We start from the raw sequence: 21,692 nt of genomic DNA on the forward strand, positions 1-21,692 counted from the left end.
TTAGATGCAGTACTCTTCATTCTTGCTGTATCTGCTAAAATAAATTCTTAACGAAGTTTTATAGAAATGTAAGATGATGATGGCATGTTCACTTTCCGTTTCTCTACAAGAATATGAATGCTCTTTCCTCTCAACTAATAATCTTTTTGAATATTATTAATCCACCTGTAAGAAAGACATGGTACTCAACCTGGTCTGGTGCAGACACTTTCTTGGCTGTCCAAGGATCACAGTCACGGTACCTGGAATACAGGGCGAGCCCACAAAACACTGAGCACGTGAGGATTGCCCAGAGTCCCACAAGATTGATGTAGAGAGACCTAAAGAAGTGAAAACAAACCAGCAAAAGACAACTGTAATTTCTGTCCCAAAGATTAGGAAACCTGTTACATGAACAAAAGAGATCCTCATGATTAGACTCAATAAATGTACATTATCTTTTGATTATCGAAAACACTACTTATTTTATTCTAGCCTAATATTCTGCTTATGATACCAATCAATTGACAGTGTATTTGGAAATATTTGAATGGATGGGATTTCCCCATGGAAGAGTGTATGCTCATGGTCAGAGCTCCAGGGGCATTGTTAGCTTATAAAGGTACCTAGTTATACTACTTCAGGTCTTCTTGTCATGAAATAAAGATTTTAATAGTCACTCGAGCATTAACTATTACTCATTTTCCTTTTAAAAGTAATGCAATTGTAAACTGCTAAACATTGTTAACATTTACACAGTAACTCATGAAACTTGTTTAAATGTTGTTTATAAGACCACACATTAAGTAGGAATGCAAATCTATATTCCTTGGACAGGTATCTACTCAAACAATGTTCAGCACTGTAATATACTGTGTGTGCTCCAGTAGAGAATAAAAGTTTACACACAGCACTGGAGCCAGTCCTGAGCATAAATCCTGGCTGTACCATAAGTGACCCTGGGCAAGTAATTCAACCTCTATGATCTTCAGTTTCTTCACTGAAGCGTAGGATAGCAATGCCTATGTCACAAAGTTATAAAACTAAATGAAACAGTATATATCATATAGCATGGTACTTACACATAATAAACCCCTGTTAAATACTAGTTATTGGTATTAGTGTTAATGTTATTGAATCCTATGTCTTAATAATCAGTTGAATAGTAAACATTTCTCTTGCTAAGATGGCTACATATTTTTTCCACTGGTGCTGTAGTGGACAGTGATGAGCTGCCCTAGGTGGAAAAGAGATACCATCCCTGAAGCCATGCCTCCTTCTTCCCAACCCCCCTGGGGAGTCTGCATCCAATGACAAATGGATTCAGAGGTTTAAAGGCCCAGTCCCCTCACCCTAACATGGGACTAGTCTGAAGAGCCACCCTAGCTCTAGAGCTCCCTTTGAGGCCTCTGTTCAGACTGCCTACTTACAGTCCAGCATCTCCGTCTCATCAATCCTGTTTCCTTTTCTTACCTTCTACATATAGCGATTCTCTGATAACTCTTCCATGCTAACCTCAACCTCAGAGTCTGCTTTCAGAAGAACTAAAGGTGTTTATCAGATTTATCCTTCTCCCTTTAATTGACTAACATTGCAGTATGTTTTGCTATTGCTAGCTCATCTCCAAACCACCAGAAAATTATGCCCAGATACTCTCTTGCCCAAACACCTCCTCTCTCTTATATATGAGTTTAATATATTGTTTTATTTCACTTTGATGCTGTTCAGATTGATCATTTATCAACATCTCGTACTGTCTTTTGTCAATCAATATCAGTAGGTCTTGGTTTTTTAGCAGGGATTCATTCTTACTATAGCGTAAGTGTGAGAAGGCAGACGAAAATGAGTCCCCTGGGTTTCGAGAGTCTACTTCATGCAGGAGATCCACTATGCTTATGGGAATTGATTTTTATCAAGAAAGCTCTAATGCTGTTATTTAAGTTATCAAGTCAGGCTTTTTGGGTTTCATGTTCCCAAGGGAAGAGAAGAAGAGCTTGTCCACAATTACTCTGGGACAGGTATCAGCTCTAGTATAGATTTAAAAGTACAATAGACTACTCTATCTATAAATTACATTCCTCCAATATTCCGTAAAATACCAGAATTCCTAAGTTCATTTTGGGGGGATCCCATATCCAGTTATTATATCCATATTCATATAGATTTTTCACTGTGAGTTCTTCAAAGATTTAGGTAATCTCTAAACCAATTTACTCTCAATATATTGAGTTCTGACATATGACATCACAGTATTTTCATTTTCTCCTTTAAATAGAAATAGAATTGTCCCTCTTTCCCTCACCCTATTCACCTTGGACTCTTATTCAATCTCCTTAGAGCTTTAAAGCCCCTAAAAGCATGTGAGCAGAGTCAGCCTACTTATCAGCACAGGGAGTGGTGAGCACTGCAGTGATGTGAGGCCTCCAGAGAAGGAAACAGCCACCATTCCACACTCTTTTCTCAAGCCAAGATGGGCTTGAGAGTTCTGGATCATGCTGTCCTTCCTACCTCTGTGCGTTCATCCAAATCACTCCCCCTACCTAGAATGCCTTCCTACTCTTCTCCACCTGCCCAAATTATGATCATTCTTCATATTCATTCTACACTCTCATCCATCCTCCACCTTCACATCACATCAGTTGAAGTGGAAAAAGGAACTCACATTTACTAGGCCTTTACCATGCGTATGCCAAACACAGTATTTTATGACACCTCCCATGAGGTGTATAGTATTTCTTATGCTCCTTTTACAAGTTTAGAAACTGCAGCTCAAAGAGACTGTAGAATGTGCCCGGGATCACTCAAGTAGCAAATATTAGAGCAGGGTTATAAATCCATGACTGTGTCTGAAAATGAAATATAAAGCACTATATATACTTTGGAACATTTTCTCTATTGTTATATTGTTTCATGAAACTGTTATATATCTCCAGTATTATTTTATTTTTTCACATACTTGCATGTATTTTCCTAATTTGAAGTTAACTTTCTTCAGACAAAGGCCATATATATTTATCCCCCATAGGTTCTTATGCAAACAGATGCACATGCAAACAAATGCTGATTTGTTTTCATTAATAATTCCTATAAATATTTTCAAATAGCTGATTTAAAACATACAGTACCAATTTGTTCTTGGTCCTTTTGTAACCAAATATATCATTTATCTCTTGGAATTTCATGACACAAAAGACATAAAGGAGCTAAACGTGACTTATGGAAGAGTTTCCATAAAGAAAACTGATGGTTATTAATGATTCATATACCATGGTGTATGACTTACAATTTTGCCTGGAATCTGCTTTTACAAGAAATATATCTCTGCACCTGGGATTGGTTGACACCGTAGATGCTGGTCCATGTGAAGGTCCCTCCTATAATAATTGTCCAGAAGGTGTGTCTTTGCAAAGGGTTAGGATTAAAACTAAATGACAAGAAACAGAAAACAAATCTGAACTATTAGCAGAGACTAAAAAAAATTCTCTTAGACTATATTTGGAAGCAAGCAATGTATATTTATATACACAGCACATACATAAATATGTACAAATTTATTAATTAATTTAAAGGGTAGAAATATTTCCAACTTAAGTTCAATGAAATAAAAAATATTATTTTCAGAGATCTGGAAATACTAGAAGAGACTGGGGGAAATGAATGTTGCAATCATTCTGAGCATTTATATAAATTGTTCTCCTGTGATCTAAGGAAACTGTCGTTTAAACAAATCTGACATGATATAATCAGAGAAGAACATGAAACATAGAGAAAGAGAAAGAGAAAAACATTCCTAAGTGCACCACAGCAGTAGAGATGGCACTAAAATGAACACGAAATTAACACATTTTGTGTATAGAATTCCTCTCCCAACACATGTAATCATAGTTCTAATCTATATTCATGTTCAACAAATCAGTCAATTAATGCAGTTTAAAGTTTTGCATTTTCTAAAAACTGCATGTCATTGTAATCATGCTTTATTAAAATGCTGTGTGTACAAGCTAACTACTAATAGTTTAAAGCCACTTTATGACATCATGTACATAAGTCCAAAACATTGTCACAGAGAAAGCTCAACTTCCATGTTTGAAAGATCTTTTAATCTTTTTTATTGGAAGGAATGATTTTGTTCAACTCTGATACACAATATGAGCTAGAAAACTTTCTGCAAAGTTAGTTTTCATGGAGACTTCCTTAAAATTATGAAATTTTGCAAATTCATTTCAAATCTTATATTTGAGATCAGTTGAGTGAAGTGCTCTAATTGTATGCGTATTCTGGCATTCTTATAGAAACGTGAGAGCCTCTATTTCATGTCTAACATGAAGAGTAAGAGTTTCAAGAGTGTTGACCCTTTCTCCCCAAGAGAGAGAAGCTACTATATTAGCTAACTGAAGAGCCAAAAGGAGTCAGTAAGCTATCTGAGGGAGATATGACAAGATTTAAAACACTCAGTTTAGTGGTTTAGGCCATACAGAATACATAGGCCAATGGCAGACAACACAGAAAATACCAATACAATATCCTTCTTCTCTTCATTTATCTTAACTTGAGCAATATTTTGTCTACCATATTCTCAAAACATATCAGAATAACAAGGGATACTCTTGAAAAGTATGAAACACAAATAAGGCTTTTTATTGTTACTTAATGACTTTCAAAGCTAAGGTCATAAAAATGTCTAATCTTTTTTAAAAAATCTCTTACTAATGTATATAAGCTATCACTTCGGTGCTCCAATATATGTATCCTTTATATAAAGTGACAGCTATCTTGCAGAAAAATGATTGGTTCCATACCGTCTCTCCTCAGCCTGGCCTACCAGGAAGAGATTTGAGAGCAATCAAGAGTAGTCATTGGTTGTTTCCACTTCCTGGACTTCCCGTCTCCCTGTTCTGGTAAAAGCAACCCAGGTTTGCCTTGGGGAAACTACCATTTCTCCATTAAATAGTCTCAATTGACGATCAGTCAAAATATCTTGTTCTGCCCTGGCCAAGGGGTGGAACCATGCATGGTCCAAGCTAGGCAACTAGAGGCTCTTTTCCTTAGAATCTGAATCTTGAGCTAAAAGAAGGAAAGACATATTGAAAATAATTGAAGTGGATTCACTAAAATTTATTCCTGCAAATTAACACATTGACCCTGTCCAATTTCTGAAAAAGCTTTTTCTCAAACTTTGGTGCTTATTTTCAGAAGACCAGTAAAGAGCCACCAAGTGCAAAATGGGTTTTTTTTCTTCAAACTGCCTATTTCAAAGTGGGGCTGCGATCTCAAAGAGAAGATAGGCTAGTTCAAGACAACATGGGTCCCTTTCCATATTGCAAAAGGACAACACTATTGATCCAAAATGGAAGGTGTTTTCAATATTCTTTTGAAATGTGTGATATACTTGGGATGAAATATCTAGTCTCTTCATTGTTCTTTCTTTATGAAAACTGAATAGCTGTTTAAAACATGTTACGTCATGTGCTGTACTGTCATTTGAAGCATAGACTGTAACTTTCCTAGTCAATTCTCTAGAAATAATATTAGATAATGTTCATTATATAATACATACACATACATAGAATTACAATACATAATCATAAGCTAATATGTTAATATACTATAGATTGCCAGGGCAATATCAAAAGAGAAACTCTCGAAGTTGCCTAAAACAAAGAATTGTCAAAATGAAATCACTGTCTTTCAGTGTCTGTCTCTGTCTCTTTTTTTTTTTTTATGGCAGGTGCTAATCCAATATGCTAGTGTTTGTCTCTTAAGAGGCTACCTTTTCCCTTTTTTTTTTTTTGAGACAGAGTCTCACTCTGTTGCACAGGTTGAAGTGCAGTGGCGTGATCTCGGCTCACTGCAACCTCTGCCTCCTGGGTTCAAGCAATTATCCTGCCTCAGCTTCCCAAGCAACTGGGATTACAGGTGCCCGCCACCACACCTGGCTAATTTTTTGTATTTTTAGTAGAGATGGGGTTTCGCCATGTTGGCCAGGCTGTTCTCAAACTCCTGGCCTCAGGTGATCCACTCGCCTTGGCCTCCCAAAGTGCTGGGATTACAGGTGTGAGCCACTGTGCCTGGCCAGAAGCTGCCTTTTCTTAACTTTCCACTGTCTCTTTCCTTATCACCCTGTCCCACTTTTCAAGCTATTCTGGACTTTAATACCCGGAATAAAACACTTTTTTTGCTTTAAATCCCTTCTCAGGAGGAAACATTGCTCTAAGCACTATGTGGCTAAGTACCATCTGACTGGTTTAATCCCTTAAAGAACAGAGGGAGGCTCCTTACATATTTACTTCTCTGCTTCAATTTGCTCCACCACATCCTTAGCAATTTGTTGGTTTGTTTTTTAATGTAAATACTATTTCAATAAAGAGATTATTTTTATAGAATACAAAAGATGTGTTCAGTTACCCAAGCAGTAGACACTTACTTCCAGAAATTTAATCTTCCACCATCATAGGCATCATTTAAAATAGTGCTGATTCCACCTTGCATCACCACAGCCTGTATAATCACGGATGCAAATCCAGCCACCATGATCCCAACTTGAAAAACATCTGTCCAGATAACTGCTTTAAGACCACCCTTTGAGGGGAAAGTATATTAGGATTAACGCTTCTATTAGACATTATTAAGCATCTACACACTTATACACTATGCTGGACAAAAATGATAAAAACATGAATGTTGGCCAAGAAGTGCACTCAAGGGAAACAGTCAGGTTGGGAGAATCTTCACACAGAAGGATATATTTAAATCAAGCCTTCAAACATAAGCAGAGGCAAAGATGGAGGTTCCGCCCAGCAGAGAAACAGCATGGGCAAAAGCATAAAGAAGTGAAACTACATGGAATGCTGAATGTGACCAGACACATTCCACAGAATGAAGTGGAGTGGTGTCGGGAGATTGTTGGGAAGAAAAATCCGAGTCAAATTACTAGTAAATAATATGAATTTTATCCTACAGGCAGAGCTGATATTTAATTGGTTTGCACTCAGATGGTCATATCCACTGTTATATACTATAAATGATCTGTACTAGCCACCACAAGAAATTTCCCAAGTTTCTCTATGACCTAAGCAGAACCAGCACCTGGCTGAGGGCCCCATCTTCTACAAGATCCAGCACCTAAAGGGTTAAGACATAGAGTATCAAGGATTCCATAAGATTTTGTCACTGCTGAGGACCAGCACACGTAATAATATCAGTGCCATGCCATACTGATTTTGCATATTTTGTCACCCCTACCTATAAGCAAGGGGAAGTTATCACACATTTGTTTTTGTTTTGAGACAGGGTTTTCTTTGCCACCCAAGCTGGAGTGCAGTGGTGCAATCACAGCTCACTGCAGCCTCAAACTCCTGGGCTCAGGCGATCCTCCCACCTCAGCCTCCCGAGTAGCTGGGACTACACATGTATGCCACCATGCCTGCCTAATTTTTAATTTTTTTTTTTTTTGTAGAGACAGAGTCTCACTATGTTGCTGAGGCTGGTCTCAAATTCCTGGGCTCCAGTGATCATTTCACCTCGGCCTCCCAAGTTGCTGGTATTACAGGCGGGAGCCACTGTGCCTATGACCTATGATAGGTTTTTAAGCTGAGGAATAGTATGAGCACAAATATAATAACTTGGCAACAGTACACATGAATCAAGAGACAAGATTAGGAACCATTGCAATGGATCAGATAAAAGAAAAAATTTCAGTTATGCTCCATTTTCTACAAAGGATCAAATTATGCTACAGGTTATTTCTCATACAAAAAAAGTTACACTGCGGGAGGTGGGGAATAGAAGAGTAGGTATGGACAAACCAGATTGCAGTATACAACAACTGGAATTTTCAATTTTGCAAAGCAAGTGGGTAGAGTGAAAAGGGAAATATGTCCTGGACGTACCAGTGTGCAGTAGAATGTGCAGACCACTCCCGTTGCCACTACCGCGCCCCACAGATCAAATCCTGTGACTGTAGAAAAAAATAGAATGCATATATAATTGTGAAATATGCACAATAAAAATAAGCCTCAAAAATCATCAGAGAAGGAAGCTATATCATTTTTCAGGCACCTTCCTCTATACCCACTTGCCTAAAGCTAAAACTAGGTCCAAATCTCATAAATGTCTCGAAAACAAATGGAGTTTAAAATTGTATTTGATAATTTTCTACTCTCAGACACACAGATCTGACACTGGCTTAATTCAATACATGGAAAGGCATTTATATTGTAATTAAGCTAAGAAACTCCTTGATACTGTGACGGGTATTTCTTATCTCTCTCCTGATTAGACACGGTTCAAATAAATACTCTATTTTTATGTAATGTGGCAAATACCTGAATTGAGGATAATGTATCATACTGACAATATAATGACAATATCAAGTTGCTATGATGTATGGATTCAAATGAAGACAACTCGAAAGGATTCAAATGTAATCTTTATAACATTGCAGATTGCAGATCTGATTTCAGAAATTTAATAAAGGTAATGGTAATTCCTTTTTTTTTTTTTTTTTGACGAAGTCTTGCTTTGTTACCAGGCTGGAGTGCAGTGGTGTGATCTCAGCTCACCGCAATCTCCACCTCCTGGGTTCAAGCAATTCACCTGCCTCAGCCTCCTGAGTAGCTGGGACTACAGGCTTGCACCACCACGCCGAGCTAATTTTTTGTATTTTTAGTAGAGACGGCTTTCGCCATGTTGGACAGGATGGTCTCAATCTCCTGACTTCCTGATCCACCTGCCTCAGCCTCCCAAAGTGCTGGGATTACAAGCGTGAGCCACCGTGCCCGGCCGGTAATGCTTTTTAAAAAACTTTTAAGTTCAGATGTACATGTGGAGACTTGTTACATAGGTGAACTTGTGTCATGGGGGTTCCTTGTACAGATTATTTCATCACCCAGGTATCAAGCCTAGTACCCATTAACCCATTTGTTGTTTTTCCTGATCCTCTCCCTCCTCCCACCTTCCACCCTCCAATAGGCCCCACTGTGTGTTGTTCTCCTCTGTGTGTCCATGTAAACACACGATTTCACCAGTCCTTGAAGAAGTCATTACTAAGATATGTGCTACCAAAATGGGATCTAGATGGAGAAAAGTCTTTATAATTTGCTCCTATTGATCTAAGAAGTGGGGACTTTATTTCATTTTTTTAAAAGAACAGAATTGTGCTTGTTTCAGCAGTACATACACTAAAATTAAAGGATAAATCAAAGCCAAAAAATTACTTCTAGGAGAGGGAGAAAACAGGGTAGAGAAGATAGAAGATACAAGTCAGGCTACTTTAAACATATTTTGATGTACAGATTTCACTTTGGAACACATATATATTCCACATAATTATAAAGTTAAATTAGAAAAAAAAACTCCTCAAAATCAATTGCAAAATGAAATAAATGGAACCTAACTGTACAAGTTTGTGACATTACCACACAGAGGAAATATGTCACAAAATATTTAACACAATAATTTAACATACATTCCTACTGAGATACACCTAAGAAAAAAGAACAACAAAGAATAATATTTTTAACTGTGTTAGGCCATTATATCATTCATTATGGCTTAGAGTTGCTATTCTAAAACTATCACATCCGTGGCTCTCAATTGTGACTGTACATTAAAATCAACAGAGGAAATTTATAAAATCCTGATTACTGGGCCACTCAACAGGCTAATTAACTCAGAGTTCTGGTGATGGGGACCGAGGTATTGATATTTTTGAAAGCCGCCCCACAAGTGAGTCCAATATGCAGCCAAGGCTAAAATCAGGAGGAATTTAAGGGGGCTCCGGCTGGATAAAAATGGGACAATTTGAGCATCAATAATAATACTAACAATAATGCTATGAAATAACAGCAAACCTTTAAATCCGTGAGTTCATAAGAATTTTTTAAAAATCTCAGTCACCCTTGGGGGATAGTAGGAAACCAATTTATTATTTTTAAAATTCATAAGGGGAAAAATCTGACATTTATCCTCCCTTTCCCATACAAACTATTTTTCAGAGAAAGCAAATAGTTGATAAGAGGAAGTTTCTCTTTATAGCAGTATTCCATCTAACTAATGAAGAAGAATTCACAGAACTAGAATACTCCATTTTATAAGCCCCAATGAAATAATGAATCTAGAATGATCATCAATAGCTGCTGATAATTTTTCAAATGACATTCTGGGACTGCTGAAGGAAATAAACTTATAGATACTGCCTATGAAATATGATTTCCAAAAAGTTGAAATGGAGTCTGAAAAAGAGTCTAGATCTAACTACTACTAGTAAACTACTACCAGTTTACAAGAAATACAGAGGAATGGTGAACATTAAATGACCCCATACAGATGCAATTGTTAAACCTAGAATCTGGAAAACTGGACAGAACAAATAACCCAGTTTCTTCAGCAAATATGTTGCAATTTAAATGAAAAGAAATAGAAGGGACACTGTAAATTTAAAAAGAGACTTTAAAAGAGCCTCACAATACATTCAATAAAAGTTGACAGAGAAACAGGAGCAATAGAAAAATTGATAATTATATTTGGAGATTTTAGCATCCTTCTCTCAGCAATTGATAGAACAAGTAAAAAAAAATCGGTAAAGATATCAAAGATGTGATAACACTACTAGCCAACTAAACCTTTGACCTTATAGAACATTACATCCAACAAGCACACAATATACATTCTTTTTGAGAGTATATGGAATGTTCAAGATAGACCTGATCCTGGGCCATAAAACAAATCCATAAATTTCAAATGATTAAAATCATATTAGTTCTCTGACCAAAGAGGTATTAATTTAGGAATAAATAACAAAAAGACATGATAGAAAATCCTCAAATATTGAAAATTAAGCAATACACTTCTAAATAACCCATGGGCAAAAGAAATCACAGGAGAAGTTAGAAAATATTTTGAGAACTAAATAAAAACACAAGGTATCAAAATACATGGGTTGCAGATAAAGCAGTGGTTCAAAAAAAATTAATAACTGTAAATGTTTGCTTTATGAAATAAGAAATATTTAAAATCAATGACCTAAGCTCCTACCTTAAAGAAGCTAGAAAACCCAAAGTGATTAGAAGAAAAGAAACAATAAATAGCACAAATTAATGAAATAGAAAACAAAGAAAATCAACAAGCCAAAACATTGATTCTTAGAAGAGATTTAAAACATCAATAGAATACTGGAAAGATATATCAAGATAAGAAGATAGAAAATTTATCAATATTAGGAATAATTAGAAGGGATGTCACTATAGATACTATAAACATTAAAAGCATAACAAGAGGGTATTATAAGCAGCTTTATGCTAATGAATTTGATAAGTTAGACCAAATGGAAGCATTCCCTAAAAAATACAATTTACCAAAACTGACCCAACAAGACTTTTAAAATATGAATAACTCTGTATTTATGAAATAAACTGAATCCATAAACCAAAATCTTTCTACAAAAACAAAGAGTAGGCCCAGATGCCTTCAGGGTGAATTCTACCAAGCATGTAAGAAATAAATACACAATTTTATATAAACTATTTCAGAAAAGGGAGGAGGGAACACTTTTCAATTCATTTGAAAACACTTATCAAAATGTTAGCAAATCGAATTCGGTAATATATAAAAAGGATAATACATTATGAGCAAGCAGGGTTTATCCCAAGAATGCAAAAATTGGTTTAATATTCAAAATTCAGTCAACGTAACTTTCCACATTAACACTGCAATAAGACAGGAAAGAGAACTAAGAGCTATAAGGATTAGAAAATAAGTAAAATTGTCACTATTCATAAACAACATGAAAATCCTAAGGGATCACCAAAAATCTGCTTGATTAAAAAGTAAATTCAGCAAGTTCTCAGGATGGAATATCAACATATAAAAGTCAGTTGTATTTTTATATACTTGCAACGAATAATTGAAAAATATTATAAAACAATGACATTTGCAATAGCATAAAAAATATCAATTATCTAGGAATAAATCTAAGAAATAGTAAAAGACCTCAACATCCAAAGCTACAAAACATTACTAAGAGACATTTTATTTTATTTTATTATTCCTTTTCTTCGTTTTTCAAAAAATATGGAATGCTTCACAAATTTGCATATCATTTTTGTGCAAGGGCCATGCTAATATTCTCTGTATTGTTCCAGTTTCAGTATACATGCTGCCAAAGTGAGCACTAAGAGAAATTTTTAAAGGCCTAGGTAAATGAATAGATATATCATGTAATGTATTGGAAGAATACCTGCTTTTGTGAAGTGTTCAAGTCTTTGGCTCACTTTTTATTAGGTTATTTGTCTTTATTCACTTTATTATTTCAGCAGACAATAAGCTAAGCCATAATAGTCTAATAATAAGCTAAGCTGTAATAGTCATATAGAAAGTGAAAATTGAAACAACAATAAAATAATAGATAACACCCACTAGAACGACTGAAATAAAAAAGAATAATATCAAATGTTGGCAAGGATATGGAACGACAAGAATTCTCACATATTGCGTAGTGGACATGTAAAACGATATAGCCACTTGGAAAAACCGTTTGGCAATTTCTCGTAAATTTGCACATATTTCTATCCTCAGCTGGGTCCAAATAGAATTATATTTTTAATTTTATACTACATCCATGTATTTCATTTCCAATGGAAGTGAAAACAGGTGTGAAAAAGAAAAACAAAATGCACAAAACCTTTAGAAGAATGTTCTTGGCACCCTTACTTCACTATAGGCTAAAACTGGAAACAACCCAAGTCTATAACAAGAGAATGGATAAAAAAAAGTTGGTAGAGGCATAAAATGAAGTACTACCAGAAAAAAAAAAAAAGGAATGAACTACTGATATATATACTGATACATATGTAGCAGCATGAATGAATCTCAAAACATTTTGCTGAGCAAAAGAAACCAGACACAAAAAGTCTCTATATGATTCCACTTATATAAAATCTAACAACAGGGAAAACTAGTTTATGGTAGCATAAGTCAGAAAATGTTTCATGGGCCCATAGGAGATTTGTTAGAAAGACACGCAAGGAAAATTTCTGAGAGTGGATGATGGAAATAGTCTATATCTTGAGCTGGGTGGTAGTTACACAAGCTATTAGGCAACTGTTAAAGCTCATCCAACTATACACTTCCCTATGCTCTGTGCATTTTATTGTATGTTAACTATACCTCAATAAAAACTAGTTTTCTCAACAGGCCTCAGGTGGTCAGGAAAAAAAGAAAGAAAGAAAAACTGATTTTCAATTTTAAAAAGCAGAAAAGGGAAACTTAAGAGACATCAACTGATTGCAATCACATAAGCTTATTTGGATCCTGATTCTTACAAACACTGAAAACAAAAATCAGGGAAATGTGAACACTGACTTGATATGAAATTAAGCAATTAATATTAATATTTTAGATACATTGATGGTATGATTATGGTTTTTAAAGTCTTTATTTCTAAAGGACATACTGAAATACAGACGAAATGACATAACATATTTGCGGCAAAATAATCTAGTAGAGGTAAGGGGGAGTGAATTAAAATGGACCATGAGTTGATAAATATTAGCATAGAGTGATGAATAAGCACATTAAGGGGCTCTATTCTCTCTTAGTATTTGTTTGAGGTTTTCCAAAATTTAAAAAAGAAAAAAAGAGGTTAGACCTAGAGAATGTTAATTTTCAATTCAGTTAAATAAGCTTTTTTGAGCATCTATTGCACATTAAGTTCTGTGTCTATGTGTGTACCTACAGCTTTGGTCACAGTAAAACACACAATTAACACTCTAGTCATCAAAACGCCTTCGCTTTCATTCTAATTTACTCTCAGGGAGTGGTTTGAGCCTGATAAGAACAGAATGCTTGATTACTTCACAGATTAAAGTCAGTCCTCTGGTTATTCCCAGAACTGCACTTTAAAACCATAATATGTTCAATTACACTTAAGGCCTAAATAGGTAACTTATGAAGTTTATAACTCAGTTCTCGACAAATGAGATGATCCACTTGTGATGTTGGTAATACTGATGTGGAACATGCCCAGAATTCAGAGTTCAAGAGCACCTTATACATGAAGTTCCTCTTGGTAATAATACTGTTTACTTCAGAAACTTAGATGATAACTACTGTCATGTCTATCATAAAATCAAGAAAACAGAGTGTGGAATTAGTAGGTTTTCTTCATGTCATATTAACCCCAGGAATTGTACCACATTCTTCCCATCACAGAGTCCACATGTCCATTTTACAAGGACATTTTAGAGAAATTCACTTCGAATAGATAAGAATTCAAAGGGCATGGCGTTTCCCCAGAGCCTTTTGAAACTATGACTAGCATGAACGTTTGCTTCAATAAACTATCCCAGCCTCACCGCATTTATCTCCCCACATCTAGAGAGTATAGATACTTTGTTGAGCAGCACAATCTTCCTAAATTTATTTGTAAGGGCACTACAGACACCTGTCCTTTTGTCACTAGGAGCAGTCTGATCATTCAAATCACATGGCTCTCTTTCTCTTTCATTTTGGGCCTTATTAGAAGTGTGGAGAAGAAAAGCTTTTCTCCCTGCCAGATTTTACAACAGGCCCGAGCAGAATTACAGGGAAGCTTCCTGGAGATGGGCTCCAGGTTATAGATTCACAGGAGGGGATGCCGTCAATCCTGACTTTGGCTACAGGGGGCTTTAATTCTAAAGGAGTGAATGGGCTGATGGTACTCCAAAGTACCACCTGGAGAAGTCCACCTCTGTGGTCTACAGACACTTTGGAGCTGTCCATCCAAAAACCCAAAGAAGCTAGTGTAGACACTGAACCCATCCTGCACCGCTAAGTAAAGCTGATGCAGGTTACTAGAAGCATTCCTCCATCTCCCCATCTCCCCAAGGAGAAAATAAGTCTTGTTGAAAGTGAACCCCAAAATGTGAGTTACCTAACTGGCAACTCTAAAATGTACCTTGATTCAAAGCCAGGGCTGGGGCATAAATAACAATTCCAGTATACAGAATCTAGGGGGAAGAAAGAAAGCCAAATGAATTGTATGAATTATAAAATTCATGAATTATGTCTGAGTTATAAAATATTGATTGTTTTCCTATAACTTCAATTACGAATTAAAACAACAGTTTCAAAACACCTAATAAAATTTGTTTGTAACTTGAAAAATATTTAAGTAAAGTTGATTCTTCTGTTTACGGTATGACCGGTCATAAGTTACAAATATTTTTTTGTGACCGGCTTATGTAAAAATATGGACTTTTATATGGTGCTTAGTGCAAATAGTCACTGATCCACCAACTCAAGCTTGAAATAAAATTTCCTACATCTAAAATAATTAGAAAAAAGAAAGAATAATAATACAAAAGAGGATGACCCCTCAATTATGTCTTCAAACTGTTAATCCCTGCATAATTAATCAAGAAAATAGTAAAAACTTGGAAAACCTATTTCTAAACTTTTACTATTCATAAATTAAACAAAAGTATAAATTTGCACTAAAAAAATCCTGAAAGCCAACAAAAACCACATTCAATCTTTTTAATATGATTCATTATTTTCATTCATACACTTAACAACTATTTATTGATCTAGGGTACAGTAGTGAGTAAGATAAATACAGTCTTTTTCTCAAAATATAATTTTGATTGCATTTGATCTTTCAAATATATCCCCTAAAAGCAAATTCCATGATTATTCCATAAAAGCATATTATGAAAATAAAAATCTATTCAGTACCTTTGAATGTTTGATTATTTACATGAGTAGAGCTATGAAGTCTTTCAAATGGGAGGTGGTAAAGCTCCCCTCTTTTTGCAAAAATGAACTAACTTTCCACAGTCATTATTCTGTCCAAGTTGAAGATTTAAAAACATGACCACAGGCCACCTTCCTAACACTTATCCCTACTTCTGATTTCTGTTGGCATCTCTAACAAAGATCCAGTGAGGGTCTGAACAGTTGGTGAATGCAAGCTACCAGGCTCAAGTCTCTAAGAGACACCAAAGGATTCCTTGCTTTTACACTGCAGTTGTTAAGGACTGATAAAATTTAAGTTATATAATTTGCAAAGATATAAAATGGAGTCAAGTTACATAATTTACAAAGGCACTCTGTCTCACTGCAGCAAACCCTAAGGTAGCTTTTTTTTTTTTTTTTTTTTGAAACAGAGTCTTGCCCTGTCGCCCAGGCTGGGGTGCAATGGCACGATCTCGGCTCACTGCAACTTCTACCTCCTGGGTTCAAGCGATTCTCCCACCTTAGCCTCCCCAGTAGCTGGGATTACAGGCACCTGCCATCATGCCTGGCTAATTTTTGCATTTTTGTAGAGATGGGGTTTCACCATGTTGGCCAGGCTGGTCTTGAACTCCTGACCTCAGGTGATCCACTTGCCTCGGCCTCCCAAAGTGCTGGGATTACAGGCATGAGCCACCGTGGCTGGCCCTTAGGTAGCTTTTGATTGGAGAAATGGAATTGCAATTAGAGACAAGAATGCAAATCTCTTCCACAACCTCCATTAGCAAATCCAGCCCTAAAGTGCTTAACTGACAAGAGGAAAATGTGTATATAAATAATCATGACAATGATCATTACAATCTTCCAGAAGCACGGTGAACAGTGGAAAGCATTCTCTGTCACTGACCACTTGGCAAATCCTTGCTTTCCCTTTGTGTCAATCAGTAGATCTATAAGTGCATGTTCTTGAATTACTAGATTGAGTTTTTGGCTTTAAAGAGTCCTCCAGAGTTTATGATTCTGTTGTCCTTACACTCTAAGGACTGCTTTAGTTGGTTCTTATAGTCTAATTTTTAAAAGAGCACCAACTTTTAAAGTATGATTTCAAAGAAAATTATTTCCTACTGTCTTCTTATGGAAGTTAATTTTTTCATACCTATTAACATGTTACAGAAATATTGTGAACATGCTACTTGTTTTCCTTTTGTTAGAATTCCCACTGTCAGCAACAAATATCTTTGTCATGTAGTAATGCCATTCCTGTCACCTTGATGGAGGTGAAGGGAGGTCAGATAAAGGAAAGCATATTTTCCGACTGTTGCTTCATCAGTGTAATATTTAACATTCACTTAAATCCCAGGAAGTAAAGCATTTACTGAAACACTGTTTGATGATCTTAAGGGTTGATGCTGTACAGTGACAAGTGTTTTTCCTTTTTGTTCCCTCATATTTTCAACATCTCTTTTTTGTCTTTTATGTGATTCCCAGGTAAGCTTAATCCAGATGCCATGGTTAAAAACATTTTAGCTCACAAAAGATAAAATAAATGGAGAGCTACTTACTGTTTGAACAATGAAGAGGACTGTTCCACAGAGACGAACACATTTGTTAAATCGAAGTTCTAAATACTGTTGCAAAAAAAAAAAAAATATATGCAAATCCTCTGGATACCTTTTTTAAAATCAGCAGCTCAAGAAGAAAATTTAAATTTAGAAATGTAAAGCAACTTCATAACTGATTTGTTTCTGTATTTTTATTTTAGTATAATTTTTATTTATACACAGCAAAATTGACTCTTTTGTTTTAGAGTACAGTTCAATGGGTTTTAACACACACTGATTCATGTAACCCCTGTCACAATCAGGACACAAGACAGTTCCATCACCCAGAAAATTCCCTCGGGCTTCCCCTTCATGATCAAGCCCTCTTCCCCACTGCCAAACCCTAGCAATCACTGATCTGCTCTCCCTCTCTAGTTTGGCCTTTTCCAGAATGTCATATAAATGAAATTACTTTCTGTATTTTTAGAGCGAGCAATCTGTTGTTCTCTTTCTCTTGGTGTCTACTCCATACATTTTTCTTGGACCACTTGGGGCATCAACCCTTTCTGACTGCAGACTATTGTGATGGAATAGTCAGTCAATTGCCCTGCCTCTTCTGACCAAGAGGAAGTCACATCATCCCATCTCAGCCAATCAGCTTTTCCTTCCATTGGGTATTTGAATCTTAAAGGCAGGATACAAAGACAAAAAAAATGACTGATCCTGACAGAGTGGCCTGAAAAGGCTGCCCTGGTTTCTGTCCTTTCCAAGGCTTGCTTACTCAGCTTGTCCCTCTGTTCAATGAGCTACCCCCATGTCCTTCTAACAATTGTTTTTTTAAACTTAAATCACCCAAGTCAGTTTCTGTTCGGCGCCAATGACCATGCCAATTTTTCCTATTCTACTTGAAATCTGCTATGTCTTATAACATAGTCTGCTTGTCTACTATGTTATATAATGTATTATAATATACATATTACAGAGTTAGGATCATAGAATTTCAGAGCTGATATCTAAGAGTTTCTTTAACTTGAATATAATTACTAAGAAGTTCAAGGCTGACAACAATCTTCACAGAGTAGAAAAGAAGAGGAAGGAAAACCTGGCATTGGGTAATAATCAGAGGAAAAGACATCTGATATTTTTGCCCCATGATCATGGCTAACACATACAGAGTACTTGCTGTGTGCATGGTCCTCCCAACAACTCTATGAGCCAGGTACCATGTATAAACCCATGTTAGAGAGAAGAACACTGGGCCTCAGAGAAAACATCAAGTTGACAACCTTGCAAACTTGCCAGGGACACAGTACACATTTAAAACCTTTGATGCCAAAATCTGTGCACATTATTCTGCATATATAAGTAAATAATCTGACTACATATTTAAGACTCAATAAGTGAATGGGTGAAACTAACACAGAGTAAGACCCCACTCCCAGATCACTGATGGGTGACAAATACACAGTGCCTTGTAGTACACTGGAGGAAGAGTTCCAGCCTTTGACCCAGTCCCACGCCTGACTCCATTAGCTTGTGGCAGTCATTCTCCAAATGTCAGGTTCTTTCTCTTCAAAATGAGGGGCATAATAATAATCTGTTTGCCTCTCATTTTGCAGTTTGGAGACTATTCAGTGACATAAACGGATGGGGAAATGTAAACTCAAAAAGTAAGATATTAAGAACTTAGTGGTATCCATATCAATGGGCCTGGAGAAAATTGAATCTCAATAAATTACATGTGTCAAAATCATTCAAGGATATTTTGGAAGCCTTTTTAGAAGACTGGAGAAGTTTATTAAGCCTGGGAACAAGGCAGTATTATTATATTTCTTTAGAAGTTTATTTTTGGTTTGTTTTGTAAATCTCTGTGAATCACTAAACATGTGAATGGACATCAATAGAAGAGAAGTCTTTGTTTTTTCTAGATACATGAATCCAAATTGCTGGAGACCCAAATAAATTGAACCAAACTGAAGCAAGTAAGTTGATCAGCTGATCCAGGGAAACCTGTGATTTAAGCCCAAGGACCAACTCAAGACAGAACCAAGAAGTCTATTATGATCTCAGCCATCAATTACTAGGCTGCTGAAGAAATACCCGGAGACTGGACCAGATGCCCAAGTCACTGTGCAGCAGCCTTAGGGAATACTTGTAAGATGACTAGACATAATTACAGAGTAATGATAGGTGCCTAAATTAATCAAGATCTCTCATGGTCCTCAGAACTTTGAATCGCTTCTGTTGATATGAATAAACATATAAATAATAAACAAACATGAGGTCTAAGCAACTCAGTTTAAACACAGATTTAGTTGGCTCCAGAAGGATCTTGAAGAATTGGTGGATTAAATTGGATTCCTGCATTATACTTGGGTCTGGAAGTTGCTAAACACCTATCAGGACTACATTTTGAAGGCAGTGATGGATGAAAAAAAATGCTTGTGAATAGCTAATTTTCACTGAAGAAATGTCAACAGGGAGAGACTTCATACTTGAGCAAGAATGCCAGGGTATCAATCACTCAACACTGTACTGCATATTCTGTATAGATTCTGTACCTCTCAGCATAAAACAATAAACAATATACTCCACAGGAAAGTCTTTGCCATGACCAGTTGGGAGGGTCTTAGCATGTTGCCTAACTTCCCTGTTCCCAACTGCCTGGCACCCTAGAGGTGGATGCCTGCAGTGTGCCCACAACTTCACGCGTCCTGTATTGCTTCCCTTGTTCTCTCTGCACTGGCGTAAGCATTGCTTGGGGTTATAACAGACTCATCAGAGCCTTCAGAAACAGCCAGTATGCTGCTAGGCATATGTCTACACTGCTTCACATTCCTAGCAGCTTAACTTACTCTGAGTCTCTGTCCACAAAATGGGGCTCTTGATAGTACTTCCTTCACAAGGATTGTTCTGAATGTGAGTCAGATAATGTATGTAAAACATGCAATGCAGCCCGGTGCCTGGCATGTGTTCAGCATTCAACGAACTTTTGCTTTTTGACACTTTTAGCTGGAACCCCTGCTAACTTAGCCTCTACCACTGCAAACATGAGGGAAATCTGTTTCTGGTTGAGTTAATGTTGTAGCCCCGAAGAGGTATGGGTCAGTGGTTATGAGAGCAGCATTCATGTGTGGGGACTGAAGTCCTCGTGCCAGATTCTTCAAACCCTTTCCAAGTTTGGGAATTGGTTAGCTATAGATCACAGCTCACAGACTCAGATGCCTGCAGGTTCCATCAGGTAACATACATAAGTGACAGTGGCCAGGTGTTCACATATTAACATGTTGGAATATTCCTCCCACCCACTAAGATATATGTTTTCTTACATCTCCCTGGAAACAAGAGATCCCTTTACCCCTGTCCATTTTCCCTTTCACATTTTTTGATAAAGACATAAATGCAGATAAAAATTTCTCTACCAAAAAAACAGTAACCATGAAAACACAAAGATAAGACCTCAATATAGAAGTTTAATAGAGAGTGAGAGCAATAGGTATAAACTCAGAGTTCCTGTGGCCACAGGGAGCATGGTCCCAGTGTCACCAGCCTTTTGAGTTCTCAAAAGAAGTCATAGCCTGAAATTATATTTTATTTCTTCTCACTATAAGGAGAAGTAAAAAAAAAAAAATGACTCAGAACTGAATTTTGTCTGGGGAATTTCGCCAGTTTGTCACTTCTGAGCAAACCTGAGAAACTGCATCCTGCTCACTTCTGGGATAATTACTGAGCTCTCCAAAACACAGCCCGAGTGAATGGAAGGCAATGCTGCCCAGGGGTGCCTCGCCCTGGAAGATGTCACTAGAGCCCAGGCAGAATGTGTCACCAATGTTTGTTGTGCCATTAAGGCCCTGTCCCCAGCACCAGTTGAACCAGCCTCACTAGGAAACCACCTGCCAGAATCTCTGGATTGGAGTCCTCTGGGTAATGGCCTAATAGAGAGCAAACTTCTGCAGGCTTGTCCCGTGGAGCTCAAGGAACAGTGCCTGGGTGAGGGAGACCACTGAAGGCACTGAACTGGGCCCCACCACTCCCCTGAGCTTTGATCCCGCCCCCCACTTCCCATTCAACAGCTCTTTAAACTAAACGTGCATCGTCTTTTCAAAGCCCTTTCTTGCAGACAACTTGAGAAAACCTATAGCCAGGGGACCTGTGCAATAGAGGAAAGACAGTTTTCCTTAATTATCTTTCCATAGAGAAGGCAGAGCTGTTTGAGAACCTTGCTGCCTAATTTTCCTACTGATCCCAAGATAACTACCACCACCACAACTAGCACCACCACAGTAATTATGGCCAATACCTATCCGGCACTTACTCTGTGTCAAACACTATTCTAAATGCTACACTTTGCATCATCTCATTTAATCCTCCCAACTGGATGAGGTAGGTGATATTATTTTATTTTTGAGGAAATAGGCACAAAAGGTTGGGTAAGTCACCCAAGGTCACCCAGCTAGTAAGTGG

At 36.9% G+C, this 21,692-nt stretch overlaps 1 protein-coding gene and 1 non-coding gene across 2 annotated transcripts in view; both read right to left on the reverse strand.

The window, feature by feature from the left end:
* SLC5A8 (solute carrier family 5 member 8) overlaps nucleotides 1–21,692 on the reverse strand; it is a 55,238-nt gene that overhangs the window by 32,277 nt on the left and 1,269 nt on the right. Inside the window, exons 2-7 of the mRNA XM_054443403.1 lie at nucleotides 17,250–17,315; nucleotides 14,912–14,963; nucleotides 7,869–7,936; nucleotides 6,404–6,558; nucleotides 3,263–3,403; nucleotides 191–320 (exon numbers count right to left, since the gene is read on the reverse strand). Coding sequence (XP_054299378.1) covers nucleotides 191–320; nucleotides 3,263–3,403; nucleotides 6,404–6,558; nucleotides 7,869–7,936; nucleotides 14,912–14,963; nucleotides 17,250–17,315 — 612 coding nt within the window. The remainder of the gene's footprint in view (nucleotides 1–190; nucleotides 321–3,262; nucleotides 3,404–6,403; nucleotides 6,559–7,868; nucleotides 7,937–14,911; nucleotides 14,964–17,249; nucleotides 17,316–21,692) is intronic.
* On the reverse strand, nucleotides 12,043–12,149 carry LOC129010973 (U6 spliceosomal RNA). The gene has a single exon (XR_008493123.1). It is a non-coding gene; the product is annotated as a U6 spliceosomal RNA (small nuclear RNA).

The sequence above is a fragment of the Pongo pygmaeus genome, chromosome 10 (assembly GCF_028885625.2).
Source record: "Pongo pygmaeus isolate AG05252 chromosome 10, NHGRI_mPonPyg2-v2.0_pri, whole genome shotgun sequence".
In the NCBI taxonomy this organism is placed as follows: domain Eukaryota; kingdom Metazoa; phylum Chordata; class Mammalia; order Primates; family Hominidae; genus Pongo; species Pongo pygmaeus.